The sequence below is a fragment of the Cololabis saira genome, chromosome 3, assembly GCF_033807715.1.
Source record: "Cololabis saira isolate AMF1-May2022 chromosome 3, fColSai1.1, whole genome shotgun sequence".
NCBI classification, from domain to species: Eukaryota; Metazoa; Chordata; class Actinopteri; order Beloniformes; family Belonidae; genus Cololabis; species Cololabis saira.
Genome location: NC_084589.1, coordinates 27,830,235 through 27,852,774, shown reverse-complemented (window position 1 = coordinate 27,852,774; position 22,540 = coordinate 27,830,235). Strand labels below are relative to the sequence as shown.

Here is a 22,540-nt window from a genome sequence, read left to right as displayed (position 1 = left end):
AGAAACCTCTAGAAACCTCTCAGAAACGTTGTTTGTCTACGGGTCTGGAGCGCTGAAATGTGTATAAACACAATGTTTCCTCCTTAATCAGGGAAGTGATATAACTGTACTCCATCGTTCTACAGTGACAAAGATCTTTCATAACTGGAAAAGATTACAGACAGCTGCTTAACTCTGACATACGAACATCCCAGCAGGTTCAACCCAAGTTAATTCCATGCAATGTCCACAGGCCTCATTTAGCATGTCAAATGTTAGGGTTATTTACGACACAATTAGAAAACAGTGGGTGGCCTCTCAGCAAGGAGGTTGCTAGTTCAAGCCCTGGTTGGCGTCTTTCTGTGTGGAGTTGTGTGTGCATGTTTTCCCCATGCTGGTGTGGGGTTTCTCCAGGTATGCAGGCTTCCTCCCACAGTCCAAAAATATTCATGTTAGACAAAATGGAGATTCTAAATTACCTGTAGAAGTGAATTTGTGGTTTCCATCTATGTGAGCCTGAGTGGGAATGAGTGGGTGTAGATAATGGATGGATGAAAGAAAAGAGTGAACATTTTTGGTTTGTTTGGAAGGCATCCATGCAAAACCCTCCTAGCAAACTGCAACAGTTGACCAAAGTTGAGAAATGTTTCCACATTACCCACCACCAATGTGACAATAATTTAATTATCTCATATCAACTGTCAAGCACGGTGGTGGAGGGGTGATTGTTTGAGCTTGGACTGCAACCACAGGACCTAGACAACTCGCAGTCATTGGGCTGACTGTGAATGTTTATACATACACTCCCCACTTTGTTAGTTATTCCTCGTGTACCTAAGAAAGTACCCGGTGAGGGAATATTAAGTCATCTGTCCAACAGATAGATCAACAACACAATGATCTCAAGCAAGCTGACCCATCTACAACAGAAAGGCCAAAACTTTCAGACTTCGATTCAATTGAAAATCTGTGATAGCGCCTCAAGAGAGCTGGGCATAAATAAATTGTCTGGAAGACGTCAGCGTAAATTTGTTGGTAACAGTCAGCCAAAATTCCTCCACGACAAGTGGGAGCTTGATAAGGACGTCTTTAAGTAACTGCAGCTAGCAATGGCTCAACGTAGGTTTGAATTATAGCTTGTGGTTAGATTTTCAAACATTACGTAGTTTAGCTTAGTTTATATCAAATATTGAAAGTTGCCTGCATCATGTTTTGCAGCTCTTCTGATGTTGTATTTTTATAGTTTTAAGACCAGGAAGAAGTAGAACACTCTTTTTCTGTCACTTGATGTACAATCGAGTGAACTTTGTTCAGGAACGTGTAAAATACTCCTTAAATGCCTAAGTTGGTCAACGCTGAATTCGTTGGGCAAGAATGCATATTTATCCTCTTTCGGAACGCACACAATGTGAACCAACAGAGAAAATGTCACAACAAACAGCTTCAGAAAATCCCATGGCATCTGGTTAACAGACAGAAATGTGGCCTCCGTGTCCCATTCCTCCCCGTCTCAAATTGGGTTCAGTTCCAGATCACACTTGAATTCAAAGCATAAAGAAGGAAATAAAGAGCCGTGAATCAGAACAATCTTTTATTGGTGTTTTTTGGGAAATTTCAACTACATCCAAACAACCAGCACTGACTGGCGGGCTGGGCACCATGGACACTACTGATGCAGCAGGGCAGTTGATTAGTTAGTGTCACTACAAGATTTATCAACCACATCTGTGACGATATTAGAGACTAAATCCTGCTGGAAGAGCGAACAATCACTGAATGGAGTGATAAAGGCAGAAAGAAACCGACAAGAAGCATATCAGTCGCGTGCATAGTCCACACACAGCTGGGGGGGACAGAAGAAGTTGTCATGAAAGGTAAAATAAGTCTGGCGAACAACGGGTTCAGGTTACTGGTCCATGTTTATAAAATCCATGGTCAGAGATGGTGGCGGTGGCGTCAAAGAGCAAAAAAAAAAAAAGAGTAATGCTTTATGTCTGTGGGTGAGGGTTTCTTTTCTTTTCTTTTTCTTCTTTCCATTTGAACAGCATCTCTGAAGATCAAAATGTTTCAAAGTGCAACAGATCATGTTCATCCAAAGAAAGTAAAACATTCAATAATACAGAACAACAACAATAAGAGGGATAATCATAATAATTATAACAATAACAATAGCTGTAATGGTGACTATTTATCATGGTCATTAACGGGAATAATATCACACTCTATTACTAGTCATCCCTCCCCTAGGAACATAATAAAGTGTACTTTGCCCTTGTGTAGGTGTTTTAGGTACACAGAGAAGTTAATAGATACCGTACAAAGTAGGTAAAACCGTGAGGAAAGAGAAGTATGAAAAAAAAAGCACTAAATAGCAACAAGCTTTGTAGATAAAGAGGATATTTTGGCTTTTACTTCTCCCAGAAATCTGAGAAATTAACACCATTCCACTCAATGGGGGTACTCAACCCATCTCCTGAAATACATCAAATATATAAAACAGGCCTAGTCAATAAACAGGAGATTTCTTCCTCCAAGTATGATCATAATAAAAGTGTTTCCATTTAATACAGTTAAGTTACAATGTGCGTCTTACTGTGAGGATTGATCACTATTTTAGAGTACATTACAACACTGAGATTTTAATCGTCTATGCACCACGGAGGCACACGAGAGGACAAAATTATATTGGAAAAGTTCGCTCTGGGCTGTGAGGGGGACTTGCAGTAAGTGTGAGCAGATGGAAATAGAGAAGTGGATACAGAAAATACGGGAGCAGCTCAAAGAGGATGCAGAGGAGCAGAATTAGTCAGAGCTCCACCACGGACTTTCACCAGCACAAAACACCGAAGCGGACTGAGAACACCCCACTGGGATGGAGGAAAGGAGATCCAAGTATGGATTTTATAAAAGATGTACCATTCCATTCAAGTTAAACACAAGGTAGAAAGAGAGGGGAACTAAAGACGATCAAAAGGGATGATGTTGTAGATTGAAATTAAAAAAAAAAACACAAAAACTGGTCAGGAAAAATATCAAGAATAGTGCTGAAGTGTATAGGTCGTGTACCCTCATGACTACCATTCTGTCTATCTCTCTCTCGAGCATGCCCAGTGACAGAAACATGACACGAAAAAATTAAGTGCTCGAGTATAATCCAGAAAAAAAGTTTAACTATATGATTTAACTTAATTTTGCTCTCTATATTACAATTGTTACACGCATCCTCAACCCTGCTGCTGCACAGCGACTATAAAAAGTCCAAAAAATGCCCATCAATGGATGCTAGACATCTCCTGACTCGTCTACAATAAAATATTTACCATAACTTTCCCGGATCGCTCTGTCCCACACATGTAGAAAATATACAAAATTATTCTCCAGATTTGCTCTTCCTCTAAATTTTTCTTGAGTATTATAAAAATATACAATTCTCCATTAACAAAACTCTTAAAAGTAACATCTTTCTTCTCTTAAATTATTCTGTCCATCAATCACTTTAAAGAGCAGAAACCTTGACAAAACAAGACACCTGAGCTTCAATGCGCAAACCTTCTCTTCGTCTTATACATTCATCATCATAATTACAGTCTTCCCCACCATCATCATCATCTTGACCCCATTCTGTCCATTATGCCACCACAGAAAATCAGAGTCTTAAGATTTAATCCAGCTTATATTCCTCCTCTTCCTGATTTTCTTCGATGCCATCATCACTGGTCAGCAAGACGATTCTCGTATTTACTAAGGATGCTGCGACAGCGGCCCAGTTCCTTCCGCATCTCAGCCACCTCCTGTCGGAGGGCAGCGTTCTCTCTCTCCAAGTAAGCGGCACGCACTGATATTTGGTTCTCCTTGAGACGGCGAGCGTCTCTGGATCGCTTTGCTGCTTCATTATTTTTATGCCTCCTGTTCCAGTACTTCTCATCCTAAAAAGAGGACAAAAATGTATTTGTTTTAATTCAACATCCGTTTGTGATCCAGCATGCTTTTATCATGCAACTTAAAAGAACTGACTACTTGAAGAAAAGAATCAATGAATGCTCAAAGGTGTGTATTGTTCTCATGCAGCTAAACTCCCACCACGTTCCTGGGAACGTGGGAGGCTGTGAATGAATTTATTGATTTATTATTTTAGCTTTTTTACTAAATGCCTCAACTTCAGTTTGTCAAGACTCAGTTACAATCTAAACGCAGATAAACTTCAAGAACAAGCTACTAAAAATGTACACACTTTATTCTATTAAATAATCCAACTCAACTGACGTCTTATTTTCATTAAATTGATAATATGTGCCTTCAATGTAACTCATTATGGTATCAAATAATGTTATAATCAGTTTATGAAATCCATCACAAGTACCTCAATTTTCCTCTGTGGTCTCACCTTCATGTTATCTGGCACCAGGATCTTGCGAGCTTTCTTGATCATTGGCTGTGGCTTTAGCTCTTCTTCACTGAAAGAGTGTCTTCTGGGGTCAAAGTTCTGCTGGCTTGAGACGCTAGACATGGTCACGTCTGAAGGTTCCATCTCAAACATTCCACAGCCGTCTGGCCCGCTGTCCGTTGGCGTCAGTAGAGGTGGACAGGAGGACGAGGAGGACGAACAAGGTGACTCACAAGAGTCGTTCATACTCGTCTGGCTCCCTGGAATTGAAAAGAAAAGAAATCTGTGTTAAATACTGTTAACTGAAACATATCAGTCTTCTTTTATTAATGTCAGATTTAGATAAACTACAACAGTCCACAAACTACACTTTTCACAGACCTTCACAGACTTTTTTTAAACTTGAAATAAAGTTAACCGAACCACATATGTAGTGTCGTTTTTTGGCCACCAGGGGGGAGCAGAGAGCTGCTGTATTCAATGTTCAAAACAACATTCCTTATTCTGCAGCTGAATCCAAAGAATAAGCTTTTTTCAGTCGAATTCAATAGTATGAAAAAAAGTGAATTAGTTGCCATAATTATTAAATAATACACCATATAAAACTTAGTGCAATCACATAATACCATACATGAACAGATTAACTTATCAGGGGACACAAAATGGATGACTTGAGAAATACTTGAATTGTCAAACCACATCATATATAGTTGATCAAACTTAGGAATTAACTTTGTAGATATGATTTATTATGCACTTATTAACTGTCAAATAGTTCTGAACCCAGTAAAAGGGAATGACATCATGCCATGAGGAGTAAAGTACCTCAACAAGACTGGGAATAATCATATTTGCAAATCAGGCTGATTACTCAGAAGATGTTATTTGTGACTTATATCGTTTAAACTACTTGGCAATTATCACAGACAAAATCCAGCATCCGTACTAATGTCTCTAGCAAAATATATCAGTAGAAATGTTATGCAAGTGGTCACCCCTCCCCTCAGAGCCAGTTTCTTTACATGGGGCCTGTGCAGGGCTATACATCAGCCCACCCCCTTTAAGGCCCAATCACCCTTACTCAACAGACTTCTGCTCCCCTTTGAGCATTAGGTTTAACCCTTGACTAAAAAAATCACCACACACGTTCACTCCAACCATCACCGTTACAGTTAAGAACAAAAACCTGAACAAATTTACAAAATAAAAGGTAGTATGACAGCATAAATGCCTATCATCTACATATGAAAGGAAACCAAGATCACTTTCAAAAGTATCCAGGGTGATAAAACGGGCAAAAAGATAAGTGTTGTGGAAAAAAAAGGAAAGATTATTACAGATCTATTGCCATATATAATGTAATGTGCAAGAACCTGCCAATGGTTTTGCCTAAATATAATGGCTGAACTGTGTGGGGGTACATTTTCACACTAAATACACATTATTCACTCTTGTTTTCCATATTCCACAAGGCTAATGCCTACCTAATGCAGTAAAACAATTATAGCATTGTACAATCAGCAGGTCCAAACATTACTTGATCTTGTGTTTACTGTTGGCAAACTGTATGTGGTGCTGTGCTGCTTAAACCCACCAGCAGGAACTAGTTAGCGCAATCACCTGGTTTAGTGGTTGTGTGTTTGTTTTTTTCTGGATCACAGAGTTGCAAAGTAGATTTGGTGTATTACTGTCCCTGTGTTTCTTACCCTCAAACAACAGTGGGCTTTTATTTTTAAGAAAGAACCCAATGTGCGGGGAAATGCCTCTCAGAACTTGTACGACAGGGCTCCAAAGAAGGCCTGAGGCTGCTGCGAAGGCCTGCTTCAAAATTTATGAAGCAGCTGTTTGTTGGGCAGCTTTATGATACTGCAAACTAGGATTCAGCTTCTCCAGTTTCACATTTTGAGAGACTTCACGTGAAATACGCGTTCAGTTTTCACCAAAAGTAAACTCACTTTCATACATTTTGTATCATGACCGTATGTCTGTTTTTTTTTATCTTGTAATTTATCATGAGGGTAAATCTTATCAATATAAATGATTTATCACATTTTATAAGCATGTACTTTGTTGTTGACTTAAAAAAAAAAAGAGTCAATATCGCATAAAATAAAAAAATATTTTCAGGATACTGGTTTATTAAATGTCATTCACTGTTGATTAAATATTCAGTTCTAAATCCATCAGTGCAGGGAGGGAAACTATTGTTGCTGTCCGTCCCACCCCCACCCCCACCCCCGTGAGCTCCTCCTACATGTGTACTGGCCCTGCCTCGAGTTCTCTCACTCAAGAACTCCCTGCCTCCGCACGTGTACCGACGCGTGCACATGTCTGTGGCGTGTGAAGTGGGGAGAGATTTAAAAGACACGCAACCGCAAACACTCCACACACTGCTCTCCCTGTGTGCTTCTCTCTCTGGGTTGTGTTTTGACCCTGCTGCCCGTCAACTATTGGCTGGGAGTGAATGCTGATTGTACAGTAGACTGCAGTACATAGATCACATGCCAAGCTCCACCAAACCTCCTCGTCACTGCTATAAAGTTGACTCATCAAAAAAAACTCAGGACTTTCTTCTTTTTTTTTCTCTCTCTGATTCCTTTTAGGTTTTGGTCGTCCACATCTCTCCAGTACCTCATCCAAATATTATCCTGCACCCTCTAAAATGTACATTTCATGGTTAATCACCCAGTAATCACCCATAAGTTTAAACGTGATCTGTTTTAGAGCCATGTGACCCAGTTTGACCCCAGATGTCACCATGGTATTTGTTTTAAAACTCAAAGAACAGTTAAAGTGCTGAATCACAAACCCAGAGGAAAAATAACAGCCACACCAAATAACCTTGATTGCATCGCCACATGTATTGAATACTCATATCAGAGGCAGGGTACATTGTGTCTTTGGGCTCGTCAACTGTGCAAACCTTGCAGGACTGTCTTCTATGATTGCTGCTGCGAGCGAGGTGATATGGATAAACCTTAACAATGAATTGTTGTTCATTTTCACAGTCTGGCACAACTGACCATCTATTCCCTCAATAACAAATCAGTTAACTCACCATGCAGACAGTCATTTCCTCCTCCAAGGCCCTGCGGCTGAGCCACCTCCAGACCGATGAGAGACGGGGACGAAGAGGAAGAGGAAGAGGGTGAAGATCCAGGCGGGGATGAGGGCGGTAGGCACTGGGAGCTCTGACTGGGAACAGCTGACTGGGAGCTCTGTGAGGGGATCTGGGCCGAACTGGAGCTGTTATTGTTGTTCATGCTGCCCATTCCATTTTCAGTCAGAAACTCCTCCAAGTCCATGTACTGAAGCTGGAAGAGGCCTCCATCTGCAGGCAAGGTGCGATCCCACAGGAGGGGTCCCAGGAACTGGTTGTAGCTCCCTCCTGCATTTCCACCAGAACCTCCTCCTGTGCAGCCATTATTGTTGTTGTTACCATTGATTACTCCATTGCCATTCCTCATAGCGCACACGTCCAAAGACTCCTCATCAAGGTCGAGTCTGTCTTTGTCTGAGAGAGAAAAGAAAGAGGAGAATGAAGGTGAAGAACATTGCTTTTGGTGCAACTTTAATGGCTGTCGCTACAAGCAAAGGTTCTATCAACAAAGCATGTTCTTGAAATATTTTAGTCACTAACTTTTTGCTATGAAAATGTAAGAAAAAAATAAATAGAGAGGCAGGTGCATCCATAAGATTCACATCCACAAATTCCCGCCATCTTTTCCCTCCCTCATAGAACCACATATACAGATTCACAGATGGAACAGATGGTAGTTGAATTGCAGCATTAGGCAAGCGCCAAAACCACTTTGTTGTCATAACACACACACAAGCTCCTGAACAAATCTCACAGCAGCTGGACTTGTGTTTGGTGGCAAAAAAAAAGAGAAGAAAACAACCTAAATGCATGCCTGCATTCAGCAGTACAACTAAACCAAAACATGTTGAAGCTTACTGTAATCTGGATACTAATTTTAAATAGCACCAGGGATAATAACCCTTGTGAATACTCATGAGGGTCATGGAGGAGTCATCTTCAGCATGTGCACGCACATGAGACTTTGGTGTGAAATTTCTCTGCCTTTATATTTGTCAAATTTCATCCATTTGCCATATCATTTAATATTACAAAAAACAAAAACAATGGGTAGACAATGGTAGACAATTAACACTATAAACAGTTAATTAAAAAAAAGATAAAAAAAAAGTTTCTCACCTTTTGTGTCACCGTTTTTTAAACGGTGGTCTCCTTTCATGGGGTGCTGCAGGAGGGATTTCAGCCCAGACATGGAGTTGACATGCCCACCTGTGAGCGAGCCTCCAGGCTGAGAGCAACTTCCAAACTGTGGGCTTGCCCCAGCTGGGAGGTCGGGGGTCGGAAGCTGAGTGAGCTGCCTGGACATCCTGGACCGGATGGGGCCGTGAACAGACACCTGGGGCACTTGAAGGGGTGATGCACTCAGACCAGAGTACCTAGCAATAGGACAGATATGTCTGGTGACTGTGTGTGTGTGTGTATGTGTGTGTGTGTGTGGAGAAGGGAGAGAGAAAGATAGGTTGTTTTGAGATGCATCCATGCAGAATAAAGCAATTTTTGCATTCACGTGTAGTGTTATGCTGTAAAATACTTGCAAGACATTAAAAAACAAGTGCAGCTCTTACCTGTCAAGCTGTTGTTGTATGGAGATTCTTATTCCCTTGAAGGAATATTTTCACTTAAGTACTCCATTGCTGTCGGAATATTGTTGAAACTGCTGAAATCAAGCTGAAATCCTCGCAGGAGCAGTGTGGGAGGGACAGTCAGACCGTGAAAACAGGAAAACTGTCCATAATAAAAATGCAAAAGGCTTGAAAATAACCAGTGCGTTGCACTGAAAAAATATCTCAGCTCAAACTTGAAAAGCAGTATCCAGAGTTGGTCGTCTGGGGCTGCATAAAACAGATTTAAAAAAAATACAACTAAAAGAAAACAATTCCTCCGTAAATAAAACTGTGTACAAGAGGAAAAAGCAAAACACAAAAAAAATAAAGCACCCAACCACGAGAGCAGTGTCTGTATTGGTCAGATGACAAGTTGTGTTGCTGCTGCTTCTCTCTCCTCTGCTGTCACGCTCTGCTGTCCGTCGAGGGGGGGGGAGAAGGGGTCGTTTCCTCTCTGTCTGTACTTTTTTGCATCCGGTGAACGCAGTCACGGGCGCACGGGCTCGGATCAGACGTCCACGTCCGAGCGTCCTCTCCCTGCTGCTCTCAGCTGGAACGGACACGGGCGGTTCACGTGACGTCACGCCCCACAGAGCAGGCGAGCGGGACGGGAGAAAAGGGGCGTGGCCTGGCTCATGAATAATGACCTCATATTATTCATGGCCACGCCCACTCTCGAGCGCGCCTGGAGGAGCGCTGCTGTTTGTTTTGTCGGACAGACAGGTACAGGGACAGGTTTTTTTGTATGTGTACACGAAAATCACTTTAAAATACAAAAATAAAGCTGTGCTTGTGTTAAAAAAACGTCAAAAAATAAATGAATACTTTTATTTTTGAGTGTAATAATATGTAAACCAACTCTTTAATAATAATATTATAACTCTTATTGATTCTGAGCATAGTTTTAGACTTGGGAGGCCGGGCTGCTACTGCAAGACTTCCAGTTTCCTGGTAATCCACGGAAAACGTGAGTGTGCCGTTTTTTCTAGAGCAGGATCGCTTCAGCACGTTGCCTCCCGGCGTACAATAGTAGTCCCCACTCACGTGTGCCATGCACGCGGAGCACAGACCTGTCCGCTGGCGGCTCGCACGCTGATTGGTCGGAGACAGCAGTGGCTCCGCCCACGGCGGGCTCCCATTGGTCAGAATTAGGTCGAGCAGCCCCGCCCGCTCGGATTCCCCGCCGTGCATGCCACTGCCGCGTGAGACCGGTTCGAAATGCGAAAAAGCGCGAGGGTTGTCTCGTCGACAGTACAGTGGCACAGCACATGCAAAACAAAGCGCGCCACAGGAATTCACCACTGCTTTTCTCCTCAGTTAAGACACCCCAAAGTTGATGAAAATAGATTATTATAAAGACAGCTCTTGTGAGCATTTCAAAGAGTGAATATGACAATGCTGTCAGCTTCAATCCTGAGGAAATCTAGCTTGAGACACCACGTTTTACTTTATTTAATTTTAAATTAAACTCTTAAATGTTCACCAACTTGTCACACCGCTTTGAGAAATTATATATGTGATTAATATTGTGACTGCAAACAAAATGCGTTTTAATCCACCATAGGGGGTTACAGAGGGTAACCCTGGATTGTAGTCCCTGGATTGCAACTGAGGTCAACCACTTTGGGCCCTTAACCCTTACTGCGTCCCGGGCGCCGTGCCATTGCATGGCAGACCACTGCTCCTAGTTTGATTAGAAATGGGTTAAATGCAGAGACTAAAATTTCCCCATTGTGGGATTATTAAGGGAAAATATATGTATTATAACAGAACAGTTCGTGCTGATTTAAATCAGCTTTCATGATAACCGAAAGCTCAGTCGGTCTGTTTATTTTGTCACTTTAATCTAGTAGTAAACAGCAGAGTCGGAAAAAGTCCCAGTCATCCAGCACACTCTCCAGTTCACCTTCTATCACAGTGTGATCCATGTGACTGCCACACACATCCCCACAAGCCAATAGCACTGAGAGTTGGTTACTGCCATCTCGTGGAGCTACAAGTAAAAGCAAGTTGAACAGCTATTTATTTTTAGAAAAGTTGTGATGAAAAAAAGAAAAGAAAGGTATGCATTTTAAACACTGCAAATTAGCAATACTTGAATAGATTTTATCTGTACATCAGCTACATCCAAATACCCATTTCATCTATGACGAGTTTACATTTGATAAACAGCTGAATATAACTGGAAATCTAACTTTGAAAGCAGTTATAAATTACTATTGTTTATTTACGAAAAGGTTTTCTACCAAAACTGTAATGCTGCTGCAGGAAACTGAATCAGGAATGAAAGAAAAGCAAACTATTACACTTAAGGTTTATTCATTGCTGAAATATAATCAACTACTGACTTTTCAGTAAATAATGTGATAGAAATCTACTAAAACTATCATTTTCTTTAGAAGAAAAGAACAAGGCTTAACAGGGGTATGAACATTTCATATGTGAATAAAGTGACATGATGTACTTAAAACATGTTTTTTCTTTAGAAGAAACAAAAAGGCTTTGACAGTAAAAACATGATTGCAACTCTGCAAAAAAGTAAAACGTATAAGGGGTAAGTATAAGATTGGCATGAAGACTGATTGGGTTACACACATAAATACAAGAAATATTACATTTGTTTCTATCATGATAGGTCCTTGTCTTTAACACACTGTGAAGTACTGTAGAAATAATTACTGCTAAAAAGAGCGTACAAATAACGTGAGATAAACATGTTACAGTTGAGTTGTTTAACCTGTTTTCCATCTCTTGGTATAAAAGCTAAGAATATCTCAAATAACTGAAGTAAAGTGAACATCATACGCAAGGCTTCTTGTAAGATTCTTCATTTTGGCAGGAGAGGGATCCTTATTATGCTAATTACTAGCAACTTTGACTTTTTATCTAAATGTGATTTAATCACTGGGGAATATACAGCAACTTTCAGATCAAGTTTTCACTACAAAGTTCTGGGGATATACTGAATAAACCATCACATACTGTAGGAGTGATTTCACAACCTCAGGTAAAAACTTGACCAGAGAACAAACATGCACCGACAACGGAAGATCTTTATCCCCATGTTCCTACTCCTAATAAATGCACTTTACATTTAAAAAAAATCCTCAGGGCCTCTAAGTGAACAACAACAAGACAAAATACACAGCAGAGACATTTATCATACAGCAAGAGGTGTAGCAGGGATTTTAGTTATGAGATACATTAGCAGGTCATTTCACCTAACCATGTCTAGTTAACTGCACAGTGTCAGCCAAGCATAGAGTCAATGCACTTAAGAGGTTAATTAATCATCCTATGGAAACAGTCACATCTTTGAAATCACCTTCCAATATAATCTGGAAGAATCTCTGGTAATATTTTATAGGAGTTTCTACAGTAGTTGTTAACACACTCATTCTAATAGTCAGCAGAGTAGATGCAACAGAGACGTGAGGCAAGTTCTCCTATAGGCAGCGGATGCTTTTTCAAGTCCCTTTGTTTCTCTCACTTTCCCATTTTAGAACTGAATAATGCAAAAAAAAATCCCTCTTACATACCACTCTTTTCAGAGACCAGGATGCTCAGCATCTGTATGACCCCTGTAGGAATGGCATCTCGTCATGACCTTCATGTGTGTGTGTGCCTCCAGGTTTTTTGGAGAGTTTCAGCCTCTTAGCATCTCCTCTCTGCAGTCCTTTAGCCCTGCGTCGACAGGACACTTTGTGCCTGTGAAGAAGCGTAGCATTCCAAAAGCTATAGGAGCAGTGTCGGCAGGAGAAAGTCCCTCTGGCGCGATGGGAGGCCCGATGGATGAAGGCTGCCAAAGGCCTGTAAGACTGCTTCCCACACACACTACACCTTAGCCGCTCCTGAGTGCTCAAGGCCTTTTGTGGGTGTTTAACTACCATGTGGATCAGAAGTCCCGCTTTACGGGAAAACACAGAATTGGGGCATATGGGACATCCAAAACGTTTAACGGGAACTTTGAGAGATGACAGGATCTGCACTTTCATTCCTCCAGTGTTGACAAGCTTATACCCACCACCACCTGATCCTCCACCTCGCCTAATTGTCAAACGAAGAGAGCCTTTTTTTTTATTCAACTGCCCTCTTATTGTACAACTTATCTTTTTCTTCCTTTTGGCTCCATCAAATATGACTAACTCATTAGATTCCCATTTATTTTCCCTCCAATCTCTCCTGTCGGACTTTTTTTTTTTCTTCTTGTGTCGTCTCATTTCATCGTGTGGCAACTGGATATTGCAGTCAAAGTGTTGGTGGGGCTGGATGTCTGACTGATGATGAGAATGATGGTGGGAGTGATGATGATGGTGATGCAGATGGTGATGTTCGGTGGAAGGCAGTTCCGTGAGGGGCTGGAACGGGGCTGTGGTGTGAAGCGTGCGGCTACGGGATCCTGCTGGATAAATGTGCTCTCCTTTCACCCCGGCCGGGGAATGCGGGTGTTGTGGAGGCATGATTGTAGAGTTGGGAGGCAGAGGCTGAGAATAAGATGGAGCATTAGAGGCAGAAGACTGGGCTCCTGCAGCATCATAAAAGAGGGGAGAGTAGCCAGCTGGTGGTTGCGGGGGTGGCTGTTGGTGGCTATGAGTGACAACACTAAGGCCCTGACCTCCATGGCTTTCAGTGGAAGGTGCCATCTGAAGCAGGGCATTGGTGGCAGCCTCGCTTTCAGATGTCGACTGATTAACATCACTTCCTCTGTTATCTCCAGACCCACTGCTGCCCTCTTGCGGGTTGGATGGTTCGCCCCGGGTCATCCCGTGCTGAGACTGCTTGTGTCGAGTGAGGCTATTAGAGTAAGCAAATGCTTTCCCACATACGTCACAGCAGAAGAGCTTTTCACCGCCGTTTTCATGAACTGTCTGGTGATGGGCAGTCAGATGGAAGTGGTGACGGAAAGACTTCCAACATATAGCACAAGTGTAGAGTCGAGGTGGTGGTGGGGGCTGTGGTGGGGGTAGAGGTTGTTGCTGAGGGTTGGTGTCTTGAGGCTTGACGTCTTGAGAGTAGGGATAGTAGGAGGAGGTGCTTGGTGCTTGGTTCTGACTTCTGTCCTGTGCCACGCTACATTGAGGATTTGGGTTAAAGCTGTTGAGGTTCTCTGGAGCTGGTGTTGTGGGGACTTCTTCGAGCTCCCCTTTCTGATGGAGTTTGCTGTGCCTCCTGAGACTCTGGGAGTAACCAAACTCTTTTCCACAGATGGTGCATTTGTAATTCTTTGCTCCGGAGTGGACTGTTTGATGCTTGCTCAGGTGAAAAGCCTCTCTGAAATACTTTCCACAAATGGTGCAGTGATGGGGCTTTTCTCCAGTATGGATGCGGTCGTGCCTGCGTAGGGTCTCACGTCGTGCGAATCCCTTACCACAGACACTGCAAAGATGAGTGCGTGGAAGCCCACTGGGCCCCATTCTGGGGGTGTATTGCCTACGTTTTGGTGGCTGCCCACCAGCTGCAGGGTCTTTCTTAGCTCTTGGTTTGCGAGGACGTTTTGGTTTGGCAGTAGGATTCTGTTGGTTACTGCTCATAGCCTCCTGGCTCCCACCACCTCTGAAATTCTTATCCAAACCAGATGTAGATGAAGGTGAGCCGAGGGGTCCTAAGCCAAGACCACCCAGAAGGCCTCCTATGATATCTCCCCTATCATCCCCTCTATTTCCATTGTTACTAGCTGCTGTTATAGCAGAGATTGCGTTATTGACAGAGCTAGTGACATCATCCTCTGTGTCATCAAGAAGAGAAGAGAGTGGCAGGTGGGGCTGTTGCTGTGGATGGTGGTGCTGGTTGTGGCCCTGTGAGTGTGGATGCAGTGTTGGGGCCAAGGGTGCCTTTCTCAGAGCTGGGCCCGCCATCCCACTTCCACAGGGGGAGGCACCAGAGTAGCATGGAGATGGATTACCTTGAGAACGGTGGTCATCATGGTAGCCTGTGTAACGATTCCGAGAGTAGTCAGTGGGGTATTTACCATCTGTTCTTTCCCTGTCATTTGAATGCCCTCCCCTTCCAGACTGAAACAGACTATCACATCCTAAACTTGATTTTGGTTCTCCTTCCCCCACAATGATTACACCATCCTCTTCCTCTGTTTTCCCATAAATAACCCCTCTATTGCTTTGATAAGTTCCCCCTCCTCCATTACCTCCTCCACCCCCTCCCCCGACTCTGTCCTCACCATCACTTCCTGTCTTGGTGCCCCGTTGTTTGGGTCCCCTACCTGGCTTGCCGCAGGTGCCTGAGGCAGCATGGTTGAGAAGAGAAGTGCTCTCACGGAACGCACGACCACAGGCGGGACATCGGAATGGCTTTTCCTCATGTATCTTCTCATGGCGTGTCAACGACTCTCTACGATTAAAAGCCCGAGAGCAGGTGGAGCAGCCATATGGGCGGGCTGACGAGTGTATAACGCCATGTTGCAGGAGGTGCCCCTTTTTCTTAAAGCCTTTGCCACAATCAGGACAACTAAATATTTTTTCTGGGCTAGGACAAGAACTCGATGAGGACTGGGGAGTTTCTTGGGTCGAATGGGGAAGACTTGGGTCAGGCTGCGGTTTAATGTGAATGGGGTTTGGGCCTGTAGTGGCACTATTGCTAGTACCTGCTGTGGTTGGCTCATGCATGCGCATATGCCTGCGAAGACTAGAAAGTTGAGGGAAGCTTTTAGCACACTCTCCACAGCTATAAAGGGGCTCTGTATCAGACTCTGTGTTGTTGCGTTGCATTGACCTCTGGTTATCAGGTTTAGAAAGCTGAGAATCATTAGTAACCAGTACGGAGGCAGCAGTGGAAGAGGGAGCAGAGGAGGAGGAAGAAGAGACTACTGATGAGGATGAAGATGATGAGACAAGAAGGGATGATGGGTCTCCGCCCATATTTGTCATACCAACCCCACTCCCAATTAAAGCAGGGGGCTGACCATGACTAAGCCCTCCATTACTACCGGTGCTAGGATTGCCACTGTGGCTACTGTTGCCATGGCTGTTAGTGGCGCTATCAGATTTTCTTTGTGGCAAATAACCAGCCATGGCTTTCTTTCTCCTACTACTACTACTACTGCTATTACTACTTCCACCTCCACTGTTTTCCCCTTTACCATCTTCCTTAGATAAGGATAAGTGAAGAGGCAAGGGGAGGGGCAAACCAGCTTCCTGTTGCATCAGAGAAGCTATCTGATTTGATGAGAGTACGGGAATGCCCTGGAAGTCAAAGCCACTCAGAGATGAGGGCTGGGAGCCTGGGTGGAGAGGGTGGTGAGGATGAGAATGAGAGTGAGCATGAGAAAGGGTGTGAGGTGGAAGTTGTTGCTGCTGAGTCTGATGTGGAGCCTGCTGTGGCTGGGGAGTGGAGTGGCCATGTGAGTGAGATGAATGCAAAGCAGGAGGTGGAGCAAGGCTAGTACTAGGTTCCCCACCTGTTTGACTTAAACCAATTCCTAAGTGGTTGTGGGTCCCCTGTTGAACAAGAAATTGTTCTAAACTAGCATTAGCAGGCACCCCGGAAAGAAAATATTGATTAGCAGCTAACATGCAACTAAATTGTTGGTGAAGGCTCCGTGCATCAGACTGGGTGCCAACCAACTGGTGTCCCAATGAGCTGACTGCACTGCTGCTAGAGGGGTTATTAGAGGTGGCCACGGAGGTTGAAGGGGAAGGAGAGGAAGAGGAGGGCCCAGGTGATGCCTGAGGAACAGAGAGGCCAGGATGCAAAGGAGGAGGGGGTGGAGGTGCTGATGTTACTAATCCTCCTAATCCTCCAGCACTCCCACCACTGCTACTTCCCCCAGCAAAGTGCTCAAAGCGGCCTACACCTGGGTGTAACTGCTCCTGTGCTAGCGCTGCCTCAGACGGGTGGAAAGAGCGCAGGAACTGTGGGTAGCCTGAAGAATGGCTTGAACTGCTGCTGCTCATCTTGCTTGACTTTGAACGAGAGCTCTGAGATGAGGAAGGCTGTTGTTGTAAAGGTGGGGGAGGAGGGGCACTCATCTTGGCAAAAATGGAGGCAGAATCAGAAAAGGCGTTACCTCTAGACCCCTGCAGGGGGCCCAAGCCAAGTCCAGACAGAAGGGCTCCAGAAGACTCAGCCTGCTGCTGCTGCTGCTGCTGGAGTTGATGCTGGTGAAGCTGCACCTGCTGCTGATGTTGTAGCTGTCGATCTAAACCAAGGCCTTTGAATTGGTGGGCCTGATGCCCACTTAGCATCTCTATAATGTCCAGATTGTATTTTCCAAATTGGAACATTTCCCACTCACTGGCACATGGGGGTGCAGGTGCCAAACCTCCAGAGCTAGGAGCGGCGACAATGATCCTCCACTCACTGGTGAAAGTCAAACTTTACCCTAAGGGTGAGGCTATCCTGATACTTTCTTACTTAAAGAAAGCTTAAAGTTCATCTCTCCAGATTGTTTACTTCTGATGCTGCCTCTCCCTGATGATCATGTACTGCCCACTCTACTTCCAAAATGAGTGGGGCAGCTGAGGCGTTAAAATGATGATCAAAGGGTAAAACTGTATATTTGGAAGGTAGATTAGTTTTACCCAATTTCAAATTAGCTTAAAGTAGTTTTTCTGGAGGAGTAGTTTGATTGACGACTTCTTGTCTCCTTTCAGTTACTGTTGTTGACCTTTTCCTTCACCTAAGCAAGATTCCTCGTCCGTGTTCAGCCAAGAAGTTCCTACAGCTGGAAACACAAAAGTCAAAAATGGACAAAGTCATAGAAGGCATCTACACTCTATATTTAGTATATAAATTTAAAAAAGGAAAATAAAAAAATAGAAATTGCTTGCTTAACTCAAACTAACTGGCCATTAATGTCTCTCCAATTGAGTTGAATCTGTAAAAGTTGAGCAAAATCCTATAGTTTGACAAAACAGAAATTTCTCTTGATAGATAGATAGATAGATAGATAGATAGATAGATAGATAGATAGATAGATAGATAGATAGATAGATAGATAGATAGATAGATAGATAGATAGATAGATAGATAGATAGATAGATAGATAGATAGATAGATAGATAGATAGATAGATAGATAGATAGATAGATAGATAGATAGATAGATTCTGTATGAGTGCCAATAGTTTACAGAGAAAGGTGTACAAACAGAAAATTATGGCAGCATTACATGAAAAACCAGATTAGAAAGCAGATGTCTCAGTTTTGGTTAAAAGCAGATGTATATGAATGATTATTAGGAAATAGGCCAAAACAGAAAATGGTTCTTAAAGAAGTGAAGCTGTTACTCCCTTTGGAGACATATTTAATCTGTTTTCATAGTATTCACTGGCATACGTTTGGATATAATATAAAACAAAACAAGACCCATATGTTAAAAATCCCCTCAACAAAAGATAACCTGTTCAGGAATGTAGTAAATGTAAAGATGTTTATAAGTGTTTTGAAGTCAGTAAAATTAATTTCCTGCACATTGTACAACCTTTATTCAAGACTTCCTTTTTTCTAAAAATTAAATTATTCATTAATACATATTTATTGATCACACATTAAAAAAGAATGGATAATATATTTCATTCAGTTAAAACCTACTGTAAACATAAAAGTGTGTTACACTTTCCCTTATCTTATAAATTATGTTATAGTTAATTTATAACAAGATAGTCACAAAGCCAGTTTGTAACGTTGACAGCTAGGGAAAAAAAAATCAGAAAGGTAAAAATTAAATTAATGGCAATAAAGGAAAAACCATCCTGGCTAATTACCTGACTGAACATAATTACAGTCAGGTTTGGAGGATAGCTTACCTGTACATGCAGCCATGCTGTAGTCCATAGTGGCAATAGCTCATTCTTTAGATGGCTTCAATTTAATTTATGTTTATTTATTTCAATGTCACCTTTATTTCTGTCTCTGCTTACACTGTCTGATCAGAAACAAAACTGATTTTATTTGTAATGGGGACAGTGAACTTGAATTATATCTTATTTAACACAACTACCAAAAATAATGTGTTATCTAAATAATCGTTTTAATAAATCTGAATCCAGCCAAATAATAATAATAATATTATTATTACTACAGTAATATAAGTATGTGTGTATGTATGAATGTATATGTGTGTAAATGGATGTGTGTATGTATATATATATATATACATATATATGTGTGTGTGTGTGTGTGTATGTATGTGTTTATGTATGTATATGTATATACACATCACTTCAGCTCCTTCTCGAACTTGCACTTCATCGCAATGTGCTATTTTTTTAATATTATTATATATACCGTTTTTTTATGCATGTTTGAGACAAATCAAAATCAAATCAAATAATAATAATAATAATAATAATAATAATAATAATAATAATTATTATTATTAGTATTATTATTATTATTATTATCATTATTATTATTATTACAGAATAATAGAGATTAATAAGCAGTCCTTAAAAACAAAAGTGACCATTGTGCAACTTTTTAAAGGGCTAAAAGTGCAATACAGACAGTAGACTTACTTTGATGCTCGTAATGCTCACCTCCCAAAATCTTACCGTTTCTTCTAAGTGATGCGATGAATCCTTGGTGGACTGATCTCCCCTGGCAGACGAGGAAGACAAGCTATTGCATATGTGACCACCTCTCATTTTAATGTGAACCACAAGTTCCTACAAAGAAAACCACAAACGCTCAAATGAACATCTGCATCCCACAAGCCTGCACAGTGTAAACATTAGCAGCATGTAATAACGGAGGTGGCGTCCTGATGCCGCGTTCCATTTGTCCTCGGAAGTGGGGATTTCCCAGTTACCAGTCGGAATTTTCAACTGGAACGCCCCTCGAAGTGGGATTTCCCACTGGGAAAGTGGGAGAGTCTTCACCACCCCCGAGTTAAATTCCAAGATGGCTGCCCCGGTTGTAAACAGTAGAAGAGAGCTCCGCAAAAATTCGTAGCACTTCATTCTAGTTTTGGTCACACTAAATCAGTCGTATACAAGTATTGTTCGGCATATATATGCTGCTATAGTGTAATTTACATTTTTCATGTGGTATATGCGAACTACAAACTTGTTTTCCTACTTTGTAACTGGAACGCTGATAACTCGGCTGTGACGTCATTCCCAGTTGCGAGTCCCGACTTCCGAGGTAAATGGAACGCAGCATGAAACAGTATTGGCCAACATTTGGAGAAAAGAAAAAAAAAAAAAGAAAACATTGGACGTCTTGCATGCTAAACTTCCGCTTTTGCATCATATTTTCTCGGCGTCTTTGGCTATTTCGGAGCCACACGCAGTTGAGAGCAGCCAGTCTGCCGCTAACATTAAGGCTGGTTTATGGTTCCGCGTTACACCAACGCAGAGCCCTACGGCGTACGGCGCGCGTCGCCGCGTAACCCTACGCCGTAACCCTACGGCGTAAGCTCTGCGTCGATTTAGGCTTTGGCCGCCAATCCGCATCCCAATGTTACAAGCGCGCTATAAATGAGACGCCGGTTGCTGCACACACACCTGCGTAACCTATATTCGTCTTATGTTTACCTGCGCATGCAGCTGCGGAGCCCCGTTGCAGATGGACCAGGGCCTGTCACGCCTTTCTCCTAGTTAGCTGTCGTCCTCTCCCAGTCTGCGTGCAGTTTTCCAGTCTTTAGTCGGGTCCATTTTTGCTGATGCTGAACTGCTCCAGGGCTTACACGGTTCCCCCCCCACCTCGCTCAAATCAACGCCAGTCGCCTCCCTGGCATTTGATTTCGACCGGTTTCCATTAACGGGGAGCTTTTTCTTGAGTATTTCGGCGGTCTAGAGGGGGGGAGAAAGGTTGGAGGCTCGGTGCTAATATTTTGTGGGTAAAAGTGAGTGACGTGTGCGCCCCTAACATTGGTCCTTTTCCGGCCCTTGTAATGTTTCCGGGTGGCGGCTGCAGCGGGGCTCGCCGACCCTCGTCAGGGCTCACACGACCCGCAGTCTGGCTGCAAGCGTTCACAAATGCACATATTCAGATAACTGGTTTCGATTCTCCCCATCACACCCCAATCTGCATTTGTACAGCATGCCCATCTCATTTTACTGCATGTTATCATTACAGTCAGTACTCCAGTTGAGGGGGGATGAGGGGGGATGGCATCCCCCCCTGAAATAAAAACGGTCAAAATCATCCCCCCTGTAAAACCCCCTTTCCATCCCTTATGTAATTTCATCAATGAATGTGGTATTACTGCTATTTCAACATTTAGTCATGATCACCAGAAGAATAACACCAGAAAAATAACTTATTTGACAATTTTCACCTGTTTCAAGTAAATTTCCACTTGAAATAAGTAGGAAAATCTGCCAGTGGGACAAGATTTATCTTCTTATTACAAGCAAAAAAAATCTTGTTCCACTGGCAGATTTTTTCTACTTATTTCAAGTGAAAATCTACTTGAAACAGGTGATTTTTTTTCCAGTGATTAGTCTTGTTTTAAGTTTAATTAGATTTTTTTTTACCAAAATGAGACATTTTAACTAGAAATAAGAAATATTCTTGTTAAGATTTTGAGTTTTTGCAGTTATCCATTTTACTTATCCTGTGAAGGACAGAGTCATATTGATACGTTCAGAAAACTGTTTTTTATTGTTGTGTTTTAATGTATTTGATGTAAGCCCAGTGGATATTTAAAGCTTACAGAAGGCTGCATTTAACTGCTGCTATGTCATTCCTGCAGTATTTATGCAGGTGTTTTGGTCAGTGCTATTATTTGTAATATATTATATTATTTGTAATCATCACAAATGAAAAAAATGATTTTTTTTACAACTCGAGTACTGATTACTGCCTATCATAGATGGGGCAGTATCTGCACCTTTTCATGTAACTAATAATGGGATGAGACAGGGTGGCATTTTGTCACCTGTCCTCTTCAATAATTACATGGATAATATTTCAGTGAAGCTTAGTCAGGGCAAGACCGGATGTATGATAGGTGATAGTCTTATTAATCACCTCATATATGCTGATTACCTGGTCATCATTCATGTCTCCATACAGTGCTGGGCTACAGCAACTGCTTAAAGTGCTCTAGCTATGGAGTCCAGTATGACATTGTGTTTAACCCTAAGAAGAGTGTTATTCTGATTGTTAAAGCTAAGGAGGATCAGAAACAAAAGTTTCCCCCATTCTTACTGTCCCTTAGATGTTGTTAAGAGAGTACGGTATTTGGGTCACATCATAAATGAGGATCTTTGTGATGATGAAGACATCCAGGGTCAGTGCTGTAAGCTCTATGCTCAGGCCAATATGCTTGCCCGTAGATTCCATATGTGCACAGCTGATCTTAAACTAAATCTATTCAGAATCTAATGTACACCTCTTTACACAGCTCACCTTTGGTGTAATTATACCACCGCCAAGCTAAAGAGGTTGCAGGTAGCATATAATGATGCGTTCAGGATCCTCCTTAAGCTTCCAAGATGGACAAGTGCAAGCACTTTATTTGTTAATTGTTATGTCCCCACCTTCCATGCTCTGCTGAGGAATTTTATGT

The 22,540-nt window shown here is 42.3% G+C and overlaps 2 protein-coding genes across 8 annotated transcripts; both read right to left on the bottom strand.

The window, feature by feature from the left end:
- Positions 1–1,557: 1,557 nt before the first annotated feature.
- Positions 1,558–9,761, bottom strand: dbpb (D site albumin promoter binding protein b). 2 transcript variants are annotated; one of them, XM_061716999.1, is made up of 5 exons: positions 9,029–9,761; positions 8,583–8,867; positions 7,422–7,877; positions 4,340–4,623; positions 1,558–3,905 (listed from the first exon to the last, which is right to left on the bottom strand). In XM_061716999.1, the coding sequence occupies exons 2-5, from the start codon at positions 8,767–8,769 to the stop codon at positions 3,690–3,692; spliced, it is 1,143 nt and encodes a 380-aa protein (XP_061572983.1). In that variant the 5' UTR covers positions 8,770–8,867; positions 9,029–9,761; the 3' UTR covers positions 1,558–3,689. The 2 variants fall into 2 exon arrangements, with proteins under 2 accessions (XP_061572983.1, XP_061572984.1); XM_061717000.1 differs by having other exon boundaries at positions 4,364–4,623; positions 9,029–9,754.
- Positions 9,762–10,784: 1,023 nt separating this feature from the next.
- si:dkeyp-69b9.6 (Krueppel homolog 1) lies at positions 10,785–20,935 on the bottom strand. 6 transcript variants are annotated; one of them, XM_061716996.1, is made up of 4 exons: positions 20,559–20,935; positions 20,101–20,158; positions 19,575–19,688; positions 10,785–17,744 (listed from the first exon to the last, which is right to left on the bottom strand). In XM_061716996.1, the coding sequence occupies exon 4, from the start codon at positions 17,302–17,304 to the stop codon at positions 12,631–12,633; it is 4,674 nt and encodes a 1,557-aa protein (XP_061572980.1). In that variant the 5' UTR covers positions 17,305–17,744; positions 19,575–19,688; positions 20,101–20,158; positions 20,559–20,935; the 3' UTR covers positions 10,785–12,630. The 6 variants fall into 6 exon arrangements, with proteins under 6 accessions (XP_061572980.1, XP_061572977.1, XP_061572978.1 ...); XM_061716993.1 differs by lacking the exon at positions 20,101–20,158 and adding an exon at positions 17,856–17,897; XM_061716997.1 differs by lacking the exon at positions 20,101–20,158 and having other exon boundaries at positions 10,787–14,996; positions 15,285–17,744.
- Positions 20,936–22,540: the final 1,605 nt, after the last annotated feature.

Coding starts and splice junctions, on each gene's coding strand:
- dbpb (XM_061716999.1), bottom strand. CDS start 8,769: ATGTCCAGGCAGCTCACTCAGCTTCCGACCCCCGACCTCCCAGCTGGG. Junction 4,624..7,421: donor AGGAAATGACTGTCTGCATG/GTGAGTTAACTG, acceptor TTTCAATTCCAG/GGAGCCAGACGAGTATGAAC. Junction 3,906..4,339: donor GACCACAGAGGAAAATTGAG/GTACTTGTGATG, acceptor TCCTCTTTTTAG/GATGAGAAGTACTGGAACAG.
- si:dkeyp-69b9.6 (XM_061716996.1), bottom strand. CDS start 17,304: ATGTTCCAATTTGGAAAATACAATCTGGACATTATAGAGATGCTAAGT.